The 22,540-nt window shown below is 42.9% G+C and overlaps 2 protein-coding genes across 6 annotated transcripts in view; one reads left to right on the forward strand and one right to left on the reverse strand.

Annotated features, from left to right (window-relative positions):
- Positions 1–8,634, forward strand: part of PAK6 (p21 (RAC1) activated kinase 6) — a 58,255-nt gene extending 49,621 nt beyond the window's left edge. For all 5 annotated transcript variants that reach the window (XM_072115286.1, XM_072115290.1, XM_072115289.1 and 2 more), the window contains exons 7-9: positions 99–224; positions 2,406–2,540; positions 4,659–8,634. In XM_072115286.1, the coding sequence (XP_071971387.1) occupies positions 99–224; positions 2,406–2,540; positions 4,659–4,826 (429 nt within the window). In that variant the 3' untranslated portion in view covers positions 4,827–8,634. The remainder of the gene's footprint in view (positions 1–98; positions 225–2,405; positions 2,541–4,658) is intronic.
- An 8,435-nt stretch (positions 8,635–17,069) lies between these two features.
- On the reverse strand, positions 17,070–21,263 carry ANKRD63 (ankyrin repeat domain 63). The gene has a single exon (XM_072115299.1). It carries the CDS (start codon positions 21,087–21,089, stop codon positions 20,112–20,114), a length of 978 nt encoding a protein of 325 aa, XP_071971400.1. The 5' UTR covers positions 21,090–21,263; the 3' UTR covers positions 17,070–20,111.
- Positions 21,264–22,540: the final 1,277 nt, after the last annotated feature.

Consider the following 22,540-nt stretch of genomic DNA (forward strand, 5'->3'; position numbering starts at 1 on the left):
GGATTGTGCAGTGTGGCCATGATATGATAGAATATATAAATTTAGGTGTTATAATTCTATTATAATAAAATACATGTGTGGCCATTTTTGTTTTATAGGTGAAGCTTTCCGATTTTGGGTTTTGTGCTCAAATTAGCAAAGATGTTCCAAAGAGGAAATCTTTAGTGGGTACTCCATACTGGATGGCACCGGAGGTCATTATGAGGTTGTCATACGGCACTGAGGTAAGCCAATAATAAGGTCACCTTGTAAAGAGTTGTCGCAAAATGATACAGTATCCTCTATAAACAGTATAGAAAATTACATGCTGACTAATAAAATTCTGACTAATCTTGAGTAGGAGAGTACCATTACCTGTAATAAATGGTTTGTTGGGTGCACTTATGCTCCATTCATTCATACAAGGCATTGCTGGAATTAGTTGAGGACTGTATTCGCCAAACTCTTGCAGTCAACCTAGGGCAAGGTCCATGGTCGAAGTGCTGATCCATTCCTAAGTGGGAATGGGACTCCCATTGTCATGATTTGTGGCGTTCCCTAAATCTGTCAATGATTATACTATGCCCTATCCTGTGAATAGAGGATGACATGCCAGCTTGGCACAACCACATGTATAACTGGCAATATTCACCAATTCTGTACAACCTTGATTTTTTTTGGACACTTCACTGACATGGTGCTTTGCCAAGCTACTGCCAGTCTCCTGTGAAGGAGGCATAGGGATTTTAGGCCATTCTAAATACATGTACAGGTGGTCCCCTACTTAAGAACGCCTGACTTACAGACGACCCCCAGTTACAAACAGACCTCTGGATTTGGTAATTTACTGTACTTTAGTCCCAGGTTAAAATAATCAGCTGTAGCAGTTATCAAATGTATCTGTAATGAAGCTTTATTGTTAATCCTGGTTCTTATGACAACCCAACATTTTTAAAACCCAATTGTCATAGAGACCAAAAAAAGTTTTGCCTGGAGTTATAATTATAAAGTATACAGTTCCGACTTGCATACAAATTCAACTTAAGAACAAACCTGCAGAACCCGGGGACTGCCTGTATTTTCAAGTTACATTTGAAGGTTGGAAAGTGGAGGACAGTCTGATATGTTTTGGGAGAGAGGTCCAGAGTATTGGAGATTTACGTGAGGCTGCCTGGAGACAGTTGTGAGAAAAGTGGATAGCAGGAGAGTAGACCTTGTAAAGATCTGAGATTACGGTATGGCTTGAGCTTGTGGATGACTTTTGTTAGTCAGTTCCACATTTTCTATGCCACTTTCTGTTGGTGGAAGGCTGGGAAGGCCACATACACATAAAAAATGTAGTCAGTACTTCAAACTAACTATAATAATCAATGTTATATCATAGGCAGTGTTAAGTGGAGTGTCTAGGGCATTCCGGTAAAATTCTTTCATTTGTTCCACAGGCTACATGCAAATATTACCTTATATTTATTTAAATTCCTGAAACATGACTGACCCATAGCTTGCTTTCTAGCCCTTGTGTTGGACTGTTATGGTTCTGGGAGTCCTGTTGGTAAACTTGTGACCGGTCTTTGCCTTAGCGTTGGCCCAATTGTCTCTGTAAGCCAGGAGTATATGTCTATAAAATAGCAGAAAGATTCCCACAGCGGCATTGATATGGCCTAGAGAGATAGGTACTGGTTGGCTAGACATTATATTTATGTTATCTAATGCGTCTACAATTTCAATACATAAAGTGAGGAGTTTATTCGGTAGTAGAATAATAGATAATGTAATTTTTCAGCATTTTAGCCACCCTATAATACAGTGGTGGCGAACCTGTGGCACTCAGAGCCCCCTCTATGGGCACCCAGGCCATCACCAAAGAGAACTCAAGGTATCTACTTGCACTCCCAGGCAGCCCAGGTCTTGTCACGCTCAATGTTATAATAAAGCAACAGCGCTGCCTGGGACTACAGGAGGAGTAGGAAGGTGTGGATAGATCAGAATTATCATTGTAGCTTCTTCTCCAGGTAAAAATTTTCTTCCTTTTTCTGGGGAACAGGAAGAATTGGTCTTCCTTCTATCTACTGTATTGGTGTCCTCAGAACACTGATACGATTGAAAGTTACAACAGAGTAGGGACCAATTAGTTAGGGAATAAATTGACTTGATGGCACTTTGTGATAAACAGGTCGGTATGGGTTGTAGTTTGGGCACTTGGTCTCTAAAAGGTTCGCCATCACTGCTATAATATGTCTATGACGTACTGTGAGGGTTCTTCACAACTAATGCAGGGCTTGGGGGCCCACCAAGGTCAGCGGCCCACCGATGGATTCGACTGTTCTTCTGTGGGCCAGTCTGAGTCTGATCATAGGGAATCCTTGAGATTACAAAAGCAATTCTCTATAGTAACGTTGCTGTGTCACTCTCTTATTACTCCTTAGGTGGATATCTGGTCACTGGGGATCATGGTGATTGAAATGGTGGATGGTGAACCTCCATACTTCAGTGACTCTCCTGTCCAGGCCATGAAAAGGTTGCGAGACAGCCCTCCTCCTAAACTTAGGAATGCTCACAAGGTGAGTAACTATCACCATTTTAGCTTATATTTCACAAAAGCCGAAGAATTGTTCACAATGAATAATTTCCTGGATTCTAGATTTTGTTAAATTTGCTTAAATTACTCATCGCGAACAATGACGACATTCTGTTACAGAACAGGAAGTTGTGGTTTGGGCTTTTGGCCATCAAACACAATGTGGAAACCAATCCTTTACTATTAACCCTTTAATACGTTTTGCCTTATTGGAATATCTAATGAACAGAGGTACAGATGTTGGATCACTGTATGCACACACGTACTTTATAATCCTGATTACTGTATCTCTGGTGGCCGTGATACAATGTGGTTTAGTGTAGTCCCTGAATGGAGAAGTCGTTGTCGGGCCTCTTTATGCCCACAGAGAGTGTGAGCAAAACATTTTCAGAAATATGGTCCTCTGATACATTCACAAAGTGAAAGTTTAGAGGGGGTATCTTTTCCCCCACTTTGTTTTTATATTAAGATGACCTATTAAGGAATCCGATGGACAAGTTTGATTCTGAATGGGCACGTTGGGATGGATATAGCGCTGGACTTTGTTTTTGATAGGTGGTGACTCTTAAATATTTTAATGGACTATGCCTTACTTATTTGCCCTATATGTGGTACCCAGGCAATTGTTAATGTCAATAATAATAATAATTCCTTTATTTATATAGAGCCAACAGATTCCACAGCGCTGCACAGATCTTGCCAGATCAGTCATTTGTTGGTTTTATCTCAACTTTGTTATTCTCTGCCTTTCCTGTTTTGGATATGTTATTTTAGCTTGGTATGTTGCTGAGCCGATTGTATTTTACATGGAAGAATTTTAAAAATAAAGCTGGAAATTATATCAATGGACAAAATCAGAAGCGGAAAGCTCCACCCACTGCTTAGTGGTGGAGCCAGGGAACTGCAGAGCAGCTCCTATTCACTTGAATGAAGGAGCCTTCTGTCATTCTGAGGGAGGGGGAAATGATGGAGCTGAAGGAGATGTTGGTAGACTTGGCTGAAGAAAGTTACCGAGGGAGGGGGGAAATGAGGGAGACATCCGCTGTAGAATATTTGTGACGGGATTGGGTGAGGGAGCTGAGGGAGATCGGGTCACAAAATTACTAAGATGAATAAGACACCACTTTAAAAGTGATGTCATACTTAAAAGTACAGTATGAAGACTTCTGTGAGAACCAGTCATTTAAAGGAAACCTAACATGAGAAATCTACTATTAGAAGTAGATCTGATGGTATATTCCTCCTGCCTGCATCTGTCCTAATCTGTAATTTAATAATCCTAGAATAACCTAACTTGTTAAAAAACTTTATTTTAGTAATATGTAAATGAACTGCAGAGGCTACTGGGGCGTGTACTAGCCTGGCCGGGCACTGGGAGCTAAGGCTACTCCACGCCCCAGTAGCCTCTATTTTAGTAATATGTAAATTAGCTGCAGAGGCTTCTGGGGCGTGGAGTAGCCTTAGCTCCCAGGGCCAGCCAGGCTAGTACACGCCCCAGTAGCCTCTATTTTAGTAATATGTAAATTCGCTGCAGAGGCTTCTGGGGCGTGGAGTAGCCTTAGCTCCCAGTGCCCAGGCTAGTACACACACCAGTAGCCTCTGCAGCTAATTTACATATTACTAAAATAAAGTTTTTTTAACAATTTAGGTTCCAGGATTATTAAATTACAGATTAGGACAGAGGCAGACAGGAGGGATCACATCTACTTCTGATAGTAGATTCCTCATGGTAGGTAAGAGAACCGGGTCCCTATGTTTTAGTGTACCAAATCGCCTTTTACCAAGTCTGTCCGTGGGTGCTATCAAAAAGAAAAACCCTTTATACTTGCCTAGAGGTGCATGGGACCAATCTCTTGTGCTCCCCCCACCTGTGCAGTACTTAAAGCCACCTTCACGATACTGGGTGTAGTACAACGGCTTCAGACATGGGAAGCATTGGAATGACGCAAGTATAACCACATACCGCCACCGATTGCCATCCTTCCAGATGTAATATGGGGGATTATTTCCTATGACAGCTGGCCATATCACAATCCTTTTAGCATGGGCCTAATAGCAAAGTGAATATCTGTAGAATCTTATGGTTTATCCTTTCTCCTAGGCTTCCCCAATCCTGCGAGATTTCCTGGACCGAATGTTGACCCGGGAAGCCACAGAAAGAGCTACCGCTCAGGAGCTTCTGGACCACTTTTTCCTTCTCCAGGCCGGCCTCCCAGAATGTTTGGTTCCCCTGATCCAGCAATATCACAAGAGGAACTCTACCTGTTAATACCGGGGAATAACTTTCTTGGAAAACCGGTTCATGGATGTCCACCAACTTGCCTATTCTCTCCCAGAAGAGTCATAAAGATACGACATTGTACCACAAGAGGCGAAAACTTTTTGTAAAGTATAACGATAACTCAATTGTGGTGAACAAGTGATCTACTTGAACTACCCAGAATGCATCTCTTCACTGGGTTTAAAAATGTGTTTGTTTACAGTAGTTATTAACCAGTTCACTGCTGGAAAGTACAGGAAACTCCATTCTGCCGGTGCTAGCAGCAAGGTGGTAAATAATTTATTTTTACACTGGAATAAAAAAAAAAAAAGTAATTCATAACACGGACCATGACAGAAGCACCTTATAAAAATTTTTCTTTTCCGAGGACAGACACCTCCTCAGATGACCAGCAGAGGGAGCTGGAAACACAATGACAATCGATACATCGTTTTTTGCAGTGTTTTTTCCCGCTCTATGGTCTTGTAAGGTTGCAGCCTGATCAGACTGCCTTCCTTAAAGGGACGTTTATTAAAAAATTTTTTAAAAAGCCACAGGTTATAGTTTAGATATGCACAGCAGATACAAAGGGTAGCAGTCTTGTGACAAAGGCTAGCACAGCAGTGCTGACACTGGATAGGAGTACGGGTGTGTGTGTGGTCTGTTGGGCACAAGACAAATGTGAAGCATAAGGTTCTGGAATGATCCGACAAATGAAAAGTTGATACATTTATCTGATGTTGCAGGTTTCTGTTTATATTGTGCATCTGTTCACAGTGTGTACGTGTCGGTGTCACTAATGTGTCAGGATTTAGATTTAGAGGTGTTTCTCCGTGTGTCTTAGTTTGCAGAGCACCCACGTGACACCCGCAATTTTCCATTAGAAGTGTGCTTTACTTGCTTTTATATCATCGAGGCTAAAAGAGTATTGCTATTACATTTTTATAAGAGGATCTGTCCAGATTTATAGCTCCTGTCCACACTAGAAAGTTTTTAAGCCCAAAGAATTTCATTCTTTACAATGTAATGGCTGAAAGCTGCAGCAGGTGAGATCACTTAAAGGGGTTGTCCGGAGGTTGAAAACATGGCTCCTTTCTGCCACAAACAGCACCACAACACGCATCAATCCAGCTGACGCGTTTCGGACAGAAGAACTTCCTTATTCTTAAGCTACGACTAATGACCGTGTTCTATCCAAAACTCATTCATAATTTATGACAGTTTTCTTCCGAAAAGCGTTATTGGGATTGATTTCTCCCCCTTTTCCATTTATCTTTTCATGTTTATACTTTTTTTTTTTACCTAATATAGAATACAGTTCAACTTTTTACCCTATTTTGGTGCTAAAACAACCCTGTTTTTATAAATCAACCTGTAGACCAATATACTTGTTGGTAGGTTATCTAAAAGGGCAGAGTATTGCAAGCAAGCTCCATTCATCTCTATTCAGCTATGCGGCAATTCCAGCACAAATCATGGTCAGGTGGCCATGGCGCTGTTTTTGGAAGAAAGCAGACATGTTTTTTAACCTCCAGACAACATCTCATGATAATTGTGCAGTGTCAGTAGAGGATTATAATATGTTTCAGCGGCTACACAGGGTCCATGCCTCCAAAAAGCAACCAGTTTGAAGGGCTTCCAAACGTCCTTAAACTGCAGAACTGAAAGCCAGCAGAAAGTACACCCCCCTTTTCCAAACAGCTTGGTTCTGGTACCATATATACCCAATAAATATCAAATCCTCATTAGAGAAATCACAGAATTAGAGATGAGTAAACCCGATGGTTTCCGGGTCAGGCCGCCGAACCCAAACATGGGGTCCAGTCATCTCTAACCAGATCCGATGGCAGTCCTAAAGTGGCCTGTTGTCGGTGTACCCTAGCCCATGTTGCTCCAGCCCTGAAGCTATTTTCTAGGAATATGGGTTGATTGCCTATGCTTTAGATCCAACATATAAGTTAGAAAATAGAGAAGATATATGAGATGGCACAGATTTTTATGGATATGTTGACATACAGTACCTGGCTGCCAATAGACATTAGAGATATTTGTTCCCTATCCTTATGCATGTATCCTTGGCCTGTCCATGCATGCATGTATACTGAAAGGTAAGAGTGGAGTAAATCATATGTTTTTCTCCACTTGCACTGATTCCTAATATGTCTTGATGCAAGAAATACAGAGCTAGGTCACCTTCACTCGAAGATACATCCAAGAAGGAACACGAGGTTGTTGCAGCACCAAACTCAATCCTGCTGACGCGTTTCGGATAGAACAACTTCTTTATTCGTAAGATACAACTTGGGACTGTGTTCTATCCGAACAATGGGATTGATTTCCCCTCACTTTTTTTTTTTTTTTTAATTTCCCTACTTATTTATCACCAACACAGCAATTTCATCAGCAACTTATAGCTCCCCGCTCTGCCACAGCTTTCAATCGTATTGGCATCTTGAGGACATCAATACAGTTAAAAGAAGAAGAGGAAATTCGGATTATTATTGTAGTTTCCCTCAAAGGACCCTTTGAAAAGGAAGAATTGAGGGGCAGGAGCTCCAATGATAATCCTATCCCATTTTCTTTAAAATAGCACTGAACGCAGCACATCCTAGGCTAACTCTGTGCTAGGGTAAAGGACTGGGTGCCCACATAGATGGCTTTGAGTGCCACCTTTGGCACCCGTGCCATAGGTTTGCCACCACTGCGGTAGGTTATCTCAAAGAACACAAGGGCTGAGGATAAAAGTTTGAAAGGTGAGGGACCTACGGCGATAAGGAGAATGTTGCATTGAATACACTATGAATGAGGACGCTTGCTTGACCAAATGCTCCATGAATTAGTGGGGATGGGACCCTATACTCTGGGTTGTTGGGAGTCCTGGTGGTCAGACCCCAAGATCAGACTGTTACGCTATATTTACCCATTCAAGGAATGCTCCAGTCAAAGATAATTTACTGAATAATTCCTGGTGCAGGATCTGAAGGGAGGAGCAGGACTCATTTCCATTGTAATCCTAGAACCTTGCTAGAACCTGGAGTCCTGCTCCTCCCTTTAGGCCCTGCACAAGGTATAATTCAATGAATCATATGTGACTAGTGTGTTGTTTTAATGTGGATACTCAGTTTTTTGGAACCCTTAAATGTGAGTGATATTCATTGTTCACCATCCAGAATGTGATCGATCATCAGTGTATTACAAAAAAAATGTATTGTATAACACAATAGAACCACAGGATTTTATATATGCAAATAAGTTTCTAAAGGATTTAAGTTTTCGCCAGTCGAGTACTGTATAAAACATCTGATCACCTCTTTATACAAAGCAGATCTTGAGGTGGTTTAGGTATTGTTGGGTAATATTTATGGGTAAAGGCAGGACCGTGTTTTCTAAACTTCTAAAAGGAAAATTCAGTATTTTTTAAGGCTACATTCACACACACGTGTGCCCTCCGTACCGTAGCGCTGCTCACTCCCGCCCCTCTCCATAGAGAAACATGGGACATGGCTCCGTATTCCAGGGAAAGATAGGACACAGCGGTATGGTGCTGTGCTCCCATTGCCGTCTATAGGGGGCATATATCCGATGTATACACATTGGCCGTATATACGTCCCCCTTATGGCTGTGTGAATGTAGCCTAATACGGGATGTTATTTTATGAAAACTAGTTTTTATTTTCTATCCTGTCCTCCCACTGACTAGATTGGTACAGGTCAGAAAGGTTAAGACACTGGGGAGAGTAAGCATATACACACATCATACTACTAATATTTTGGTGCACAATGTATAGAATGTAATATAGAGAGTAATGGTTATTGTCTATATGTATATTCACAACACTGCAGTGACCGTTTCCCTGTATAACTGTGTGTACAGACGTAACTGTCCGTCATTGAGTAGGACCGCCCACTGGACTCCAAAGTCCTGAATGACCAAAGGTTTAAATAAGTATAATACAAGTGATGCTGAAACTTTCCCCACAAAACTTTATATCACTCCTCAGTTTATGGGACCTGTTATTTCCTGCACTACAATAAAGCTGTTATTATTATTTATTTTTTACAATTATGAGGGGAAAAAAGAAAATCCTTCCTCTTTTGAATTATATGGTTTTACATATACAAACATAATAAAAAACCATCTGAGCCTTAGAAGCTGTTGAAATGGAAATGTAAGGTGGACAACAGATTCCAGATTACTTCCCAAAATACCAGTATGGAAAAGCTATTTATGAAAAACCTCTAAATGTCCCCCATGAGGTCATAAAACACCCCTGGGGAACATTTTTAAAGTAAAACACACACACGTAAAATATTTATATAGATTCAGAACGACCGTCATTTTGAGTTCATTCATAAATGTAAAAATATGTATACTATAAAAAGTATTTTTATTCCAACTTTATAAAACTTTAACCCCCACACCCCGGCAAAAACATTTTTAAAAATCCTTTAAAGAGAACCTGTCATCCCCCACCAAAAGAACCCCACCAAAAATGTCCCCCATAATCCTCCTCCCAGCCCCTTTCTAGCAATGACATTTTGGGTTGGCAAAGTTCGTTTTTAATCGATCCGACCTCTTACCAAATGAGAGGTCGAATCCTTGTATCCTGTTCCCTGGCAGTCGGCTGAATTCATGAGGGCGGCGGCCAACACACCCACTACACGCCCCCCTCAGCGGGGACCTGTAAGAATAGCCGGCAGCAGCGCATATATTCCGCAATAGCTACCGGCTCTCTGCGATGTGGCCGCACTGACAGCGGACTTTGCCAACCTAAATATTTTTAAAAATGTCATTGCTAGAAACGGGCTGGGGAGAGCATTATGGGGGACATATTTGGTGGGGGTCTTTTGGGGGGGGTGACAGGTACTCTTTAACGTTTGTTAATTTTTAAGTATCCCTATCTGTCACACAAAAAAAAACCCACTAAAATGTCAACGGTAGCACTCAAGAAAAGAATTCATGCCCCTTAAACGAAGGTTCGCAAAAAATGTCCTGATCATAGAACCTTTTCAGGTTGTCATTAAATGGTTCAATTGCTCTTCTATTATTACAGCTGATATATTTCCTCCTTGCATTCTGATAATACATTCTTCAATTCTCCAGACCAGCAAACTGCACAAACTTCAGCTTTTATAGAAGTGGTCACAATTTCTGATGATCAATTAATCAAGAGCATTTGATTAGCAGCGTGAAAGCAGTACAAATGTACTTCGTTTTTCACACATGTCTCTTCAGTTTTTTGGCCTTGATGAAATAATTAAAAATGAATAATTGTGTGTTTTGAGGTTGTTTTCACCTAATTTTAAGACCTTCTAAGGTCTTTAATTTTTACAAAGTATCAATTGATAAATGTATCCATATAATTCAAAGAGAATGTACTTTCTTTTTCTCATAACTTTATATACAAATGTATATAGAACATATTTTTAATATACTATGAAAATCTGGATTTGACTTTGTAGTTAAAAAAAAAAAAAAGGTCACAAAAAACTAAAAATTTGCCCCAAAGATGTAGCAATCTGCTGAACCCCGCACTAACCTACTTTGTTTATTTGACGCTACGTGACTGCCTGCGTTGGTTTTTTTGCAGATACACTGCGCTTATATAACAAGTTTACAACGATTTTTGTGATTGAGATGTTGTGCCAAATCTTATCACTTTTTTTTTTTCTTTTTTGCAGACCAGAACTTTAGGTCTGGGTGTGTACTGAGCACCCCTGGCGAATCACAGCCAAATTTGCTGGTTTGGCTGCTTAGCCGCCAATATATCCAGGTTGCGGGTGACGCTCCCGAACCCTGGACCGGAACCTAAAGTTTTGGGTCTGCTCATCTGTACTGATAAAGGGTTCACTGTATATGATGTTACCAGTAATCTACTACCTGGTGCCTGCCAGTGAGTATAATGCAAAGTCTGCTGTGCTGCTGCTATCAGATGTAACATGTATGTGTACAACACCAAGCACTTTCAACCAACCTGTTTTAATAAAAGCATTGATGGTCTGACCGGCCGCGTCAATTGTGATCATTGGGGCAGATTTACTTACCCGGTCCATTCGCAATCCAGCGGCGCGTTCTCTGCTGAGGATTCGGGTACTGCCGGGATTCACTAAGGTCGTCTGACATCCACCAGGTGGCGCTGCTGTGCTGAAGTTCATCGAAATGCACTGAACTTCACCAAGCCGGGCCGAGTGAAGGTAAGCGACACTTTTTTTTTTTTTTTAATGCGGCGGTTTCTCCGAATCCGTCAGGTTTTCGTTTGGCCACGCCTCCCGGTTTCCGTCGAGTGCACGCTGGCGTCGATGCGCCGCAATCCAGTCGTGTGCGCCAAAAACCCGGGACAATTCAGGGAAAATCGGCGCAAAATGGAAAAATTCAGGTAACGCAACGTAAAAACGCGATTTGGGCCCTTAGTAAATGATCCCCACTGTGTTTACAAGGAGTCTTGTCTCCGCTTCCCTTCTTTCCTGTCTCAGATCTGGACTTGGATGTAGATATTCTCCAGAAGGCATTTGTCTTCAAGAATTATTTCTCTTCTACCACTGCACTATGTAACCTTCGTCTGCAGGCAGGAAGTCTCAGAAAGATTAGGATATTTATCTAAATTCCACTAATGTTTGAGAAATTTCAGCTGGAAACAGAACTCTCTCATTTTTGTTATCATTTCTACAATACATAGCTTACGTTTCCAGGAAGCCTCGGAGGATTTGTTTGCCTATTTGGTGCCACGGCACATTTAAAGTGTAGTTTGCAAAATTATTGTATGATCAGACTACTCAAAGTTTGTATATAGTCTGTTACCATGGAGATGAATAGTTCTCCATAGAAGCTGGGTATACAATAAATATTATTAAATAAACACAATTTATTGGCTGTATTACCGTTCTCTTTTGCAAAGGTCCACAACAAAACAGTTCATGGGACATTTGTGCAAAATGGTATTTTTAAGATAAAAAAAAGTGGCAATCTGTACTTTTTATTACTGTATCCAGCTCCCAAGGATGAACGGGGGGGGGAATCAATATCTGGGTCTATTGATCCTTGCACCAGCCTCAGCTGGGACTGTCATATTTAGGGGCCACAGTGTTTTTAAGGTAATTGGGTGTCACTGGGATTTACTGCACAGCCAATATGACCGTCATATGTGAACCAATGTTAACAATGCATGTGCAGCTTTGTTTAGGCCTTAGTGATCAGTTATGTGGCTCTAGCTTAAAGGGGTATTCCAAGAATAAGCATAATTCATATTCAAAAGGGTCATTAAACTATAAGCTAATGTGTAATTAGTTGTTTAAAATTTTGCTCCCCTTAGCAGAAAAATGTTGTAGACTATGATGGAAAATTATAATGCTACTGGCCTGTGATTTTGTCCCTGAGGAGGAGACACAGGACAGAAGATGGCCGCTGGTCACATGTCCATATCACATGTCCTGCACCTACCTGGGCATGTCATGTGATCACTATGTTTGGATGTAGTCGGTTGGTTGCAGTGCAGGCAGTATAGCTGGTGTTGTGGTGAGACATCATCTCAGTGGGTTAATGTGAAGTGATGGCTGTTACACACATCATTACTATGGTAACAGCAGGACAGTCTGTTACATCATCGCTGGGAGCAGAGCCTGAGATGGCGGAGCTGTTAATAAGAACTGAGGGATCATGGTAGTTGTAGTTGTAGATGTCGGCAATCTTGGATATAACTTCCCCTACTTTAGAAAGCCCATGATATTTTTCGAATCCTAAAAGCAAACTATTTAAGCTCCATTTTGTGATTAATGACATTGAGTTCTGTTTTATTCATTTACTTATAGTATTATGGGTTTTTGAATCGGACGATAATATTCCCAAAATACCCCTTTAAGCTATGCTAAGACAAAGTGGCCATGCTTACCTTTCACGTTGCATGACATTGGTTGATTTCTATAGAATACATTGCTTATATCAATGCAAAGTGTATGGTTTTTGAATAATGTGGACACAGCGACCGAGTATAAGATTCTTGATAATTTATTCAGGTTCAAGGATCCAATGTTTTTGCCAACACAAAATTTCTTATTGATTTATGTTTGATGCTAGTGCCTGAAAAGGTACCGAGGCACTATTTTTGTTTAACTGCACAAAAGTTAGGAGAGAAGAGACGTTCAAACTAAGCTGACGTCACTGGTATTGTTACTCTTTCGAGGCATAAAATTACTTGAAGGAAAACCACCATCAAAGCCATCATGATAAACCATGGATACTTAACCAGTCACGATGCCTGGATCTATGAGTATCTTGTTATATTGTGTTATCCATAACCTCCTTCCTTCTAAAATCAACTTTTAGAATTATGCTAATGAGCAATAAATGCTCTGGGAGGTGTTACAAGAGCCTCTCTGTGCTGTGGTACTGTGCAGGAGCATTCCCTCCCCTCCACTGTGTGGGAGGGACGGGGGATGTGCCAAGGAGTGCCAAGGAAGCAGGAGAGAACTACACGGTGTAACAGCCTGTGGAGCTACAGCACTGAGGTGCTCTGGAAACCTTAGGGCCCTTCTGTACTCGTTAGCATAATTATAAAAGTTGAATTTAGAAGGAAGGAGGCCATGGATAACAAATATAAGAGGATTACCACAGTCTCAGTGACTGGATACATGACTAAGTGTCCCCGTTTTTTTTAAGGCTTAATTTTGATTCCTGTGTCACGGGCCGACAACACTGCTGAGGAAGGTAATCCTTGCATCATATCAATATGACGATGCAAGGAGTCCTTGCCTCCTTGCTAAACAGCAGCACCAACACTGTAATTGATCACGGACCGGCCGCATCTAGTGTCTAGGAGTCTTTAGATGTAAGAGGCCCCTTGTCTAAGTGAATTTATTGTTCAGTGCATGTGTCAGACAGACTCAGTTCAGTTCAGCAGTTGTAGGTAACAAACTCACTTGTGGGCGATAGGCCTAAAATACTAAGCTACTGTATATGTTGAGGCTTCTACTTCTAGGCCATAATGATACAAGAGTTTTTTTTTATTATTGATATAAATGATTCTAAAACCTCTTGTTAGATTCCAAGGAAAAATTAAACTGCACCCTGACAAAAAAAAGACCAAAAAAGACAAAAATGCTCAAGGATTTTTTTTTTTCACAAGGAAAAACTTATGCATGTATGTAATTGCCCCCATGTGGAGTCCAATGCACCAGGCGTGCACTGTACCGCAGCCATGTGAATAAGCCCTCAGGTCTGTTTTCGTTCCCACGCTTGTAAGGAAGAATCTATTTTCGGACATGCCTTGTATATTTGTCTTTTATCTCATATGTATGCAAAGAGTAGAGCAATATAAACAGCCGTGTCCTTGACGAAACCATCTAAAAAGTAAAACCGCAAAAAAAATTAACTACACAAACTAATGAGATAAACATAAAATGTATAACAAATCTCCAAGCAACTTGCTGAAGAGCTCAGCGCACAGTGAGTGTATAACATCACTTTCTCATAGCGGCGCTACAACGGGAAGAGGGTACAATGACCTCTCCGAGAACTATTGTTTACACGTCATTTAGATGAATTTTTTTTAACTGTTTTTCTATATACACAAAGAATGGGAAAATATTCCAGAAAAGTGGTCATATCTTTCTCTGGCCATTGTGTTCCTCTCTTGGAATCTGTTTTGCATTTTGTGATAGAAATGGTACAAAATATTCTGTCATAGCCAATAACTTCACTATATAGTGGGCAAAGTTATTACTATGAACATCATACAGTCATTGGCCGCCCCCCGGCTGGAAGGGGTTAGACTTTGTAAGACTATGCAAGGAGCATCCTCCTCTCCTACTGTGTGCAGAAACTTGCTCTGCTGCCGTGAGAGGGGTAAACAGTGTAACGGCATGTGAAGCTGCAGCACAGTGCAGCTTCTCCTTCATAATTTTACAAGTTGATTTTTACAAGAAAGGAGGCCATAGATTACCATCAGTCACGGTGCCTGGATCTATGATTAAGTGTCCCTGGTTTGAGTCTGCGTTCACACGTGGCGTTTACATTGCATTTTGAAACACAATAAGAAAGCAGAGAAGAGGATATTTGCCTACATTGTTGTTAACATTTGCATTTACAAAATGTTAACACACATGAACAGTGTGTTAATGGTTTTGTTAATGATAACAGCAATGTAATTAGTCAAATATCCTCCCTGGAAACCGCGATGTTAATGCCACATGTGAACGTAGCCTTGGTGTAGTAAGGCTACTTACGAACGTGCTCAGTCTATTGAAACAGACCCATGTCCTGGTCAGATCCCATGGACCGAGCACAATGCAGTGGATGGGAGTACGTTATTAATAAAGAACTGTGATGCAAGGAGTCCCTGTCTGCCATCCAAACAGCAGTGCTGGCAGTGTTATAGTGTCAGCGCTGCCGGGACTCCTTGCATCATATTTCTCTCTAATGCCACCGTGCACGGTCCATGGGATGTGGCCAGCACATGGGTAGAGCACGTTCTGTGTTCAAGAGGCAAAACTGAAACTAAATTGTGTCTTCATCCGAGATGAGGACGCAGGATTGTGGTTTATAACTAATTGCTAGCGCAATGGGTGAAACTCTTGACTAGCCTGGTCTGCCTTGTTAAAAATCTCGTTCTTACGTTGCTTTTGGTTCCATTTTACAGGCGAAAACTGTTGAATAAATGCCTCATTAAAAAAAGCAGATAAAACTGAATGCAGTTCTTTATGATGCTAATGTAATTGCAGCGCATGACCTCGCCCTCAGGGCGCATTCACACGATGCGTTGTGTCACGTTTTTGATGCATTCAAAAGGCTTCAGCCTTAGGGTGATGTCACACATGGCGTTTTTAGGCTGTTTTTGACCCGTATTTATGTGTGACATCACCCTCAATCACATATTGAAGTAACATTGCGTTGTTGCAAGACTTTAGAAAGTTTGAAGACTTTAGAATGCGTCAAAAATGCAACAAAAAACGCAATGCATTGCATGAAAGCGCCCTCAGGCTTAAGATGGTGGCACACGTGGCGTCTTGAACCCGTTTTTAGCCACATGTTTCCAGTCTGTAAAAAAAACACATCAGTTTTTGTCCGGTTTTTCCCAATTATCTTAATTAAAAACAGATGCATTTTTTAACGGGCTTAAAAACGCATGACTAAAAACGGGTTCAAAATGCCACGTGTGTCACCACCCTTAGGCTAAAATGACTGCCAAATCATGTGCAGTGACAGAACACTGTATATGGGACATAGTTATATATGATGCAAGGAGCCGCTTCAAAACCTCTGTACAGCAGTGCCAAACAGGGATAACAGTCCAGGGCTGCTATTCCGCAAGGAAAAAGAGACCCCTTCTACATGTACATCATAATGTTGCTCAGAGTCCCATCCCTGGCACAGTGTACGGTCCGTGAATGAACTTGAAGAGGACCGTGTGGTATCCTTTGATATGGACACTTATGTGTGATGTTATATATGATGTAAGAATTCTCTGCTTCATCACAGGATAACCGCACTAGACTGAATACAGCATCACTGTGGGGCAGTGTTAACCCATAGGGATGCAGGGACTCCTTGCATCATATATGCACATATATCTATGATGCTTGGAATTCCTTCCCTGATGCCATTTTTTAGGCTAAATCCAGGATGACAGTAAAAACAGTATTAGGACAAGTTGGTTAGACTTCCTCTCCCGTTATCCAAAGTTGATCGCATGCAAAGCCTAAGGGCGCTGTCCCACGTTGCGTTCGCAAACGCAGATGCAGACAAAACCGCGCCCACCGTGGCGGTCCGATCGCATCGGCCTTTCTATGGAAACGCCTGCGATCGGGAACGAGCCACCGGTGTTTTGCATTAATTTAACGCAAAACACCGGCGTCTCTTACCCGATCGCAGGCGCTTCCATAGAAACGCCGATGCGATCGGACCGCCCCGGTGGGCGCGGTTTTGTCTGCGTCTGCAAACGCAACGTGGGACAGCGCCCTAAACGAGGGAACACGCCTAGGGCCGTGTTCACACATTGCGTTATCAAACGCATTACAACAGCTGAGGAGAGGCGATTTACCCAATTACATTACTGTAAAACATGTATGTTAACATGTGTTAATGTCTCATTTACAAGGCATTTTGTAAACACAAATGTTAACAGTAATGTAATTAGGCAAATCAGCTCTCTTCAGCTGTGTATACTCATCTTAGTGCTGGGATTCCATACAGACTGCTCTTATATACATCTTCTATACAGTGCAGTATTTTCCTTGGGAAAGCAGTAACTATCACAGCTGTCTAGGTACAGTACAAAGTTTATTATATTTTTAATTCAGAAACCATTTTTTACAACCCTGAAGACCCCTTTAAAGCATATTTTCTCCAATAAGCAGCATTTTACATAACATGTAACTCAGTAAATACATTGGTAAGAAGAACTGATTCTGAGCAGAGTCTATAATAAAGTTCAGAGCTGCATTCACAATTTCCCAGGCTTCAGAGCTGAAATCTCCTAGCAAACCTTTATGTCTGTCCGCTTGCATTTTTGGGCCATACACACTGGGGTGAATATGTTTAATGGAGGACATCACAGATACCATACGACACCCCTCACCCACAGGCACTGAGCCGTTCCCATCCGCGTTCAGGTTTAAAATGGATGAATAACGTATCCATTTTTTTTCTCCTATTATTTCAATAGCCTTGCAACAATGTTTCGCTAGTATCTTTGTTTTTTTGAGAGGATTGTTCTAATTTAAAAAATAACAACGGATGGCTATAAAATGCTGAAAAACAGAAACTAATTTACACTAACGGAAGGCAAAGTATGACATTTTTAGCCGGATCTGTTAAGGTTAGGCTTAGTTCACATTACAGTTTAAACCTCTGTCCCTTACCTCCGAGAGGTTTAAAAGAGTAAAAAAAAAAATCCTTCTCACCTCAATGTAAATTTTATGTTTTTTTTGACAGATAGTAAAAGTGTAATTTTTTTTTTTATAGAGGGATAGATATAGGATGGAGATATATATGTATAGATTATGGATACACGCAGTCCCCGGGTTACTTACAAGACAAGTTCTAAAGGTTTGTTCTCAAGTTAAAGTTGTATGTAAGCCGGAACTGTATATTTTATATTTGTAGCCCCAGTCGAAATTTTTTTTGGTCTCTGTGATAATTGGATTTTAAAAATGTTGGGTTGTCATAAGAACCAGGATTAATAATAAATCTTAATTGCAGACACCTTTAGTAACTGTTACAGCTGTTTATTGTAGCCTGAGGGCGCGTTCACACGTTGCGTTTTGGTCGCGTTTTCATTGCGTTTGAAACGCATATACAACAGCTGATGAGAGGTGATTTGCCCAATTACATTACCGTTTACGTTTGTAAATGCAATGTTAACGCATGTTCAAAACGTGTTCAAAACGCCATGTGTGCCATCACCTTTAGACTAAAGTGCAGTAAATTACCAAAATCCAGAGGTCTGTTTGTAACTAGGGGTCGTCTGTAAGTCGGGTGTTCTCAAGTAGGGGACAGTCTGTACATGTGAGCGATTGAAGGAATTGATGATTAGTCATAATAAATGACAGTGACTGATATGTCCCCAGTTCATTTTTCAACGTAGACAAATGGAAATGCTAATGGTAGTGTGTGCTGGCCATGTATATCCTTAGGGTGCGCGTTGAGAAACCTACATCACCAAAACTGAACGCAGCCCAAGACCAATTTCACAGTCAGTACTTGATCCATATTTTGCTTTGGCTTTGATCGCCAAAAAAAAACGAGAAGTGGAGCCTACACAAAGCATCGTTTTAATGAAAAAATATCTGTTTCTCTTCCGTGTTTTCGGCCCATTCCTGGTTTTTAACTAAGGCTGCATTCACACTGCCGTTGCCCGCCTTACCGTACTGTAGCGGGCAACGGCAGCGCACAGGGAGAGGAGGAGGTGAGCGCAGCTCACCCCCGCCCCTCTCCATAGGAAGATATGGCGCACAGCGCCGTACTACGGGGAAAGATAGGACATGTCCTATCTTTTTCCGGGGTACGGAGTGGTACGCTGTGCGCCCATTGCCGTCTATGGTGGGCGTATATCGGCCGTATGTACTTCCCCCATACAGCAGTGTGAATGTAGTCTAACAGGGAGTAAAATACGGAACAAATACTGACTGTGCAAATGCGCCTCAGTCCAAGACACATCCTGAACAGATTATCTTAACATTTCCCATATCAATATCAAACAGCAGAAGTATGAATTCAGCTCTGAACTACACCATAGACTAATTCAGGATAAGCAAAATATTAACAATACAATGTATTTCCATAGCTATGGAAATATATTGATCAGACATGGCCATAAACTTTTGACAGAGTGATACACAAGTTCCTGATGTATGCAGTCCACCAAATTATAGTTAGTGTATCATGGATGACTAGACATATTATGATACTCAGACTTTATATACAGTACGACATTATGACAGAGCACCATCTGCTAATATTGCATATATATCTCCAGGGCAGAGGTCTAATAGCCCACGTCAACCAATCACTGCACTGCTTTCGTTTAATAAGTGCAGAATACGAATTAAAAGCTGCACAGCGATTGGCTGCAGTGGACAACAGACATTTCTCTCTTGTGGGGTTTGCATTACGTTTTTACATGCGTTTCCCCGATTTGAAAAGAATTATCAGAAGTGTCTGAGGTAAAAATGTTCTGGTTGCTCATGGCATCCAATCAGAGCTCAGCTTTCGTTATCCCACAGCCATTTATAAAATGAAAGCTGAGCTCTGATTGGTTTCCATGGGCAAATAGAACAGTTTTACCTCAGACACTTCTGCTAAATTTCCCCCTCATGTTTGACCGCATCCTCAACACCTAAAATCCTGGGTGATGCCTTACATGGCGTTTGGAACCCGTTTTTAAGCTGTCCGTTAAAAAAAACGCATGCGTTTTTGACCAGTTTTGATTAAGATAATTGGTTAAACCTGTCAAAAACAGACTGCTTAAAAACTGACCAAAAACGGGTTCAACACGCCATGTGTGGCATCACCCTTACATGTCTGTCTTAAATAAGTGCCACAGAGTTATGGGTAAAAACAAGTAATTCTTGTTATCACAGAGGGGGGCACCTTCAATAAACGTATAGCATTGTGAATATCTATAGGCTGCCCTATGCGGAGGCAGGGTCACGTGACCGCGCACCACTTCCCGCCACAGGTGTGACGGTTGGTGTCAGTCCAGCGAGCGCGAGTCACGTGACCGCGGGGATTTTTCCCGCCCGATCATCTAGTAGTAGCAGTTGTAGAAAGTTGTGTGAGGCTCTGCTCCGCTCCCCCCGGTGTCACAGGGCCAGGGCCTGCCTGCTGCTGGTCGGGATGAGCTGGCTCCGGCTGCAGACACTGTCTCTCCTCACACTCCTGAGGTCTCCGGGGTAGCAGGGCACATTATCCGGGGAGAGTCCCTCACAGAAGTCCGGAGAGGTGACCCGGCGGAGCAGGCGGTTGCTCTGTGTTAAGTCCCCGGTGGTGGGGCCGTCCCAGCTGTGCGCCCGCTGTATGACGAGCTCCGGGATGCGCAGGGCTCCCCTCCCGGCGGCGGCCTCCTCCTCCTCGGCGGGGGCGGGAGAGCAGCTGGCGGAGCGGATGAGGATCCCCCGGGGCTGCGCGCTGTCCTCGTCCTCCGTGCGGTGTGACCGGCGCCGGGAGAAGCGCGCCAGCATGTGGCGGGATAAGGGTTTGGGGCTGCGGGCAGAGGTCTCTCCGTTCCTGGAGTCCGGGCTGCGGCCGCTCCGCCCGCTCAGGGCTCTCTCACACTCCCAGTGGCCGGACACCCGGGCGGCGTCCAGAGCCGATATGCCCGCTCTGTTGGTGGCGTCCAGGCGGAGTCCGAAGCGTTTGTAGGAGCGGAGCAGGAAGAGTAGCTCGGCGCTGTTCCCGCAGGACGCCGCGTACATGAGCGCCCTGTTCCCGTCCCGGTCCGGAATCTCCGGGTCTGCGCTGTGCTGCACCAGTAACTTGACGGCGTCCAGGTGTCCCAGCTCACAGGCCAGGCTCAGAGCCGTGCGCCCCGCCTGGTCCTGCCCGTTCACATCAGCGCCCTTGTCCAGCAGCAGCCGCACGAAGCGGCTCCGGAGCTCGGCTTCCCGCAGGCACACGGCGAACATGAGCGGAGTGCGGCCCTGCTCTCCCGCACGGGAGTTCACGATCCTCTGGTCCAGGGCATCCAGGACGAAGCGGGCCAGGTGCACCTTTCCCCCGTGCATGGCGTCCAGGAAGGTGCGGGTGCCGGAGCTGCGCCGGAGGTCCCGGGGACGGAGCATCCTGCTGGGCTGATGGAGCTCGTACACCGCCCGCACAGGGTAAGTCCCGGGCCCCGCTGAGCCCAAGCGCTTTATACATCAGGGTAGCCATAGTAACCAGGACCGGTGATGCTGCCGCCACCGGGGAGGGTCAGGGGACGGAGACTCCTTCACTGCATGAGAAATAGCGGAGGAGGAGAGCTACAGCCCCATCTACCACTGATACACTGTATCCTCATGTAACACTGCCCTGCTATACTATATCCTCTTATACCACTGCCCTGTTATACTGTATCCTCCTATACCCCTACCACTGCTATACTATATCCTCATACTATACCCCCTGCTATACTATATCCTCTTATACCACTGCCCTGCTATACTATATCTTCATACTATATACCACTGCTATACTATATCCTCATACTGTACCCCCTGCTATACTATATCCTCCTATACCACTGCCCTGTTATACTGTATCCTCCTATACCCCTACCACTGCTATACTATATCCTCCTATACCACTGCCCTGTTATACTGTATCCTCCTATACCCCTACCACTGCTATACTATATCCTCCTATACCACTGCCCTGCTATACTGTATCCTCATACTATACCCCACTTAATTTGTCTCTCCTCTATTGGAGACGAAATGTGAAAACAAATCCAGAAAACTACATTTGTCTGATTTTTAAACAATTTATATGCAAATTAAGGTGGAAATAAGTATTTGGCCACCGATAACAACCAAGATTTCTGGATCTCACAGACCTGTAACTTCTTATTTAAGAGGCCCCTCTGTCCTCTACTCGCTACCTGTAGTAATGGCTCCTGTTTGAACTTGTTATCAGTATAAGACGCCTGTCCACAACTTCAAACAGTTACACGACAACCTACACAATGGTGAAGACCAAAGATCTGTCGAAGGACATCAGAAACCGTTGTAGACCTGCACCAGACTGGGAAGACTGAATCTACAATAGGCAGCATTTTGGTGTGAAGAAATCAACTGTGGGAGCAATAATTAGAAATTAGACCTACAAGACCACTGATAATACAAAATAATCACAAGAACGGTGAGCAAAAATTTCCCAGAACCACTTGGTGAACCTAGTGAATGACCTGCAGGAAGCTGGGACCAACGTAACAAAGGGTCCCGTCAGTAACACTACACCACCAGGGACTCTGATCCTCCAGTCCCAGACGTGTCCCCCTGCTTATGCCAGTACTTATCTGGCCCGTCTGAAGTTTGCTAGAGATCATTTGACTGTTCCAGAAGAGTATTGGGAGAATGTCATGGGGTCAGATGAAACCAAAGTAGAACTGTTTGGTAGAAACACAACTCGTCGTGTTTGGAGGAGAGTCAATGCTGAGTTGCATCCACAGAACACCAGACCTACTGTGGAACATCGCTGCTCCAAAGGAGATCTGCATGGAGGAATGGGCCAACCTTGTGAAGACTTGTAGAAA

The sequence above is a fragment of the Engystomops pustulosus genome, chromosome 7 (genome assembly GCF_040894005.1).
Source record: "Engystomops pustulosus chromosome 7, aEngPut4.maternal, whole genome shotgun sequence".
Lineage (NCBI taxonomy): Eukaryota > Metazoa > Chordata > Amphibia > Anura > Leptodactylidae > Engystomops > Engystomops pustulosus.

Bases quoted from the DNA above. Each gene is read 5' to 3' on its own strand.
- ANKRD63 (XM_072115299.1), bottom strand. From the start codon at position 21,089: ATGCTCCGTCCCCGGGACCTCCGGCGCAGCTCCGGCACCCGCACCTTC.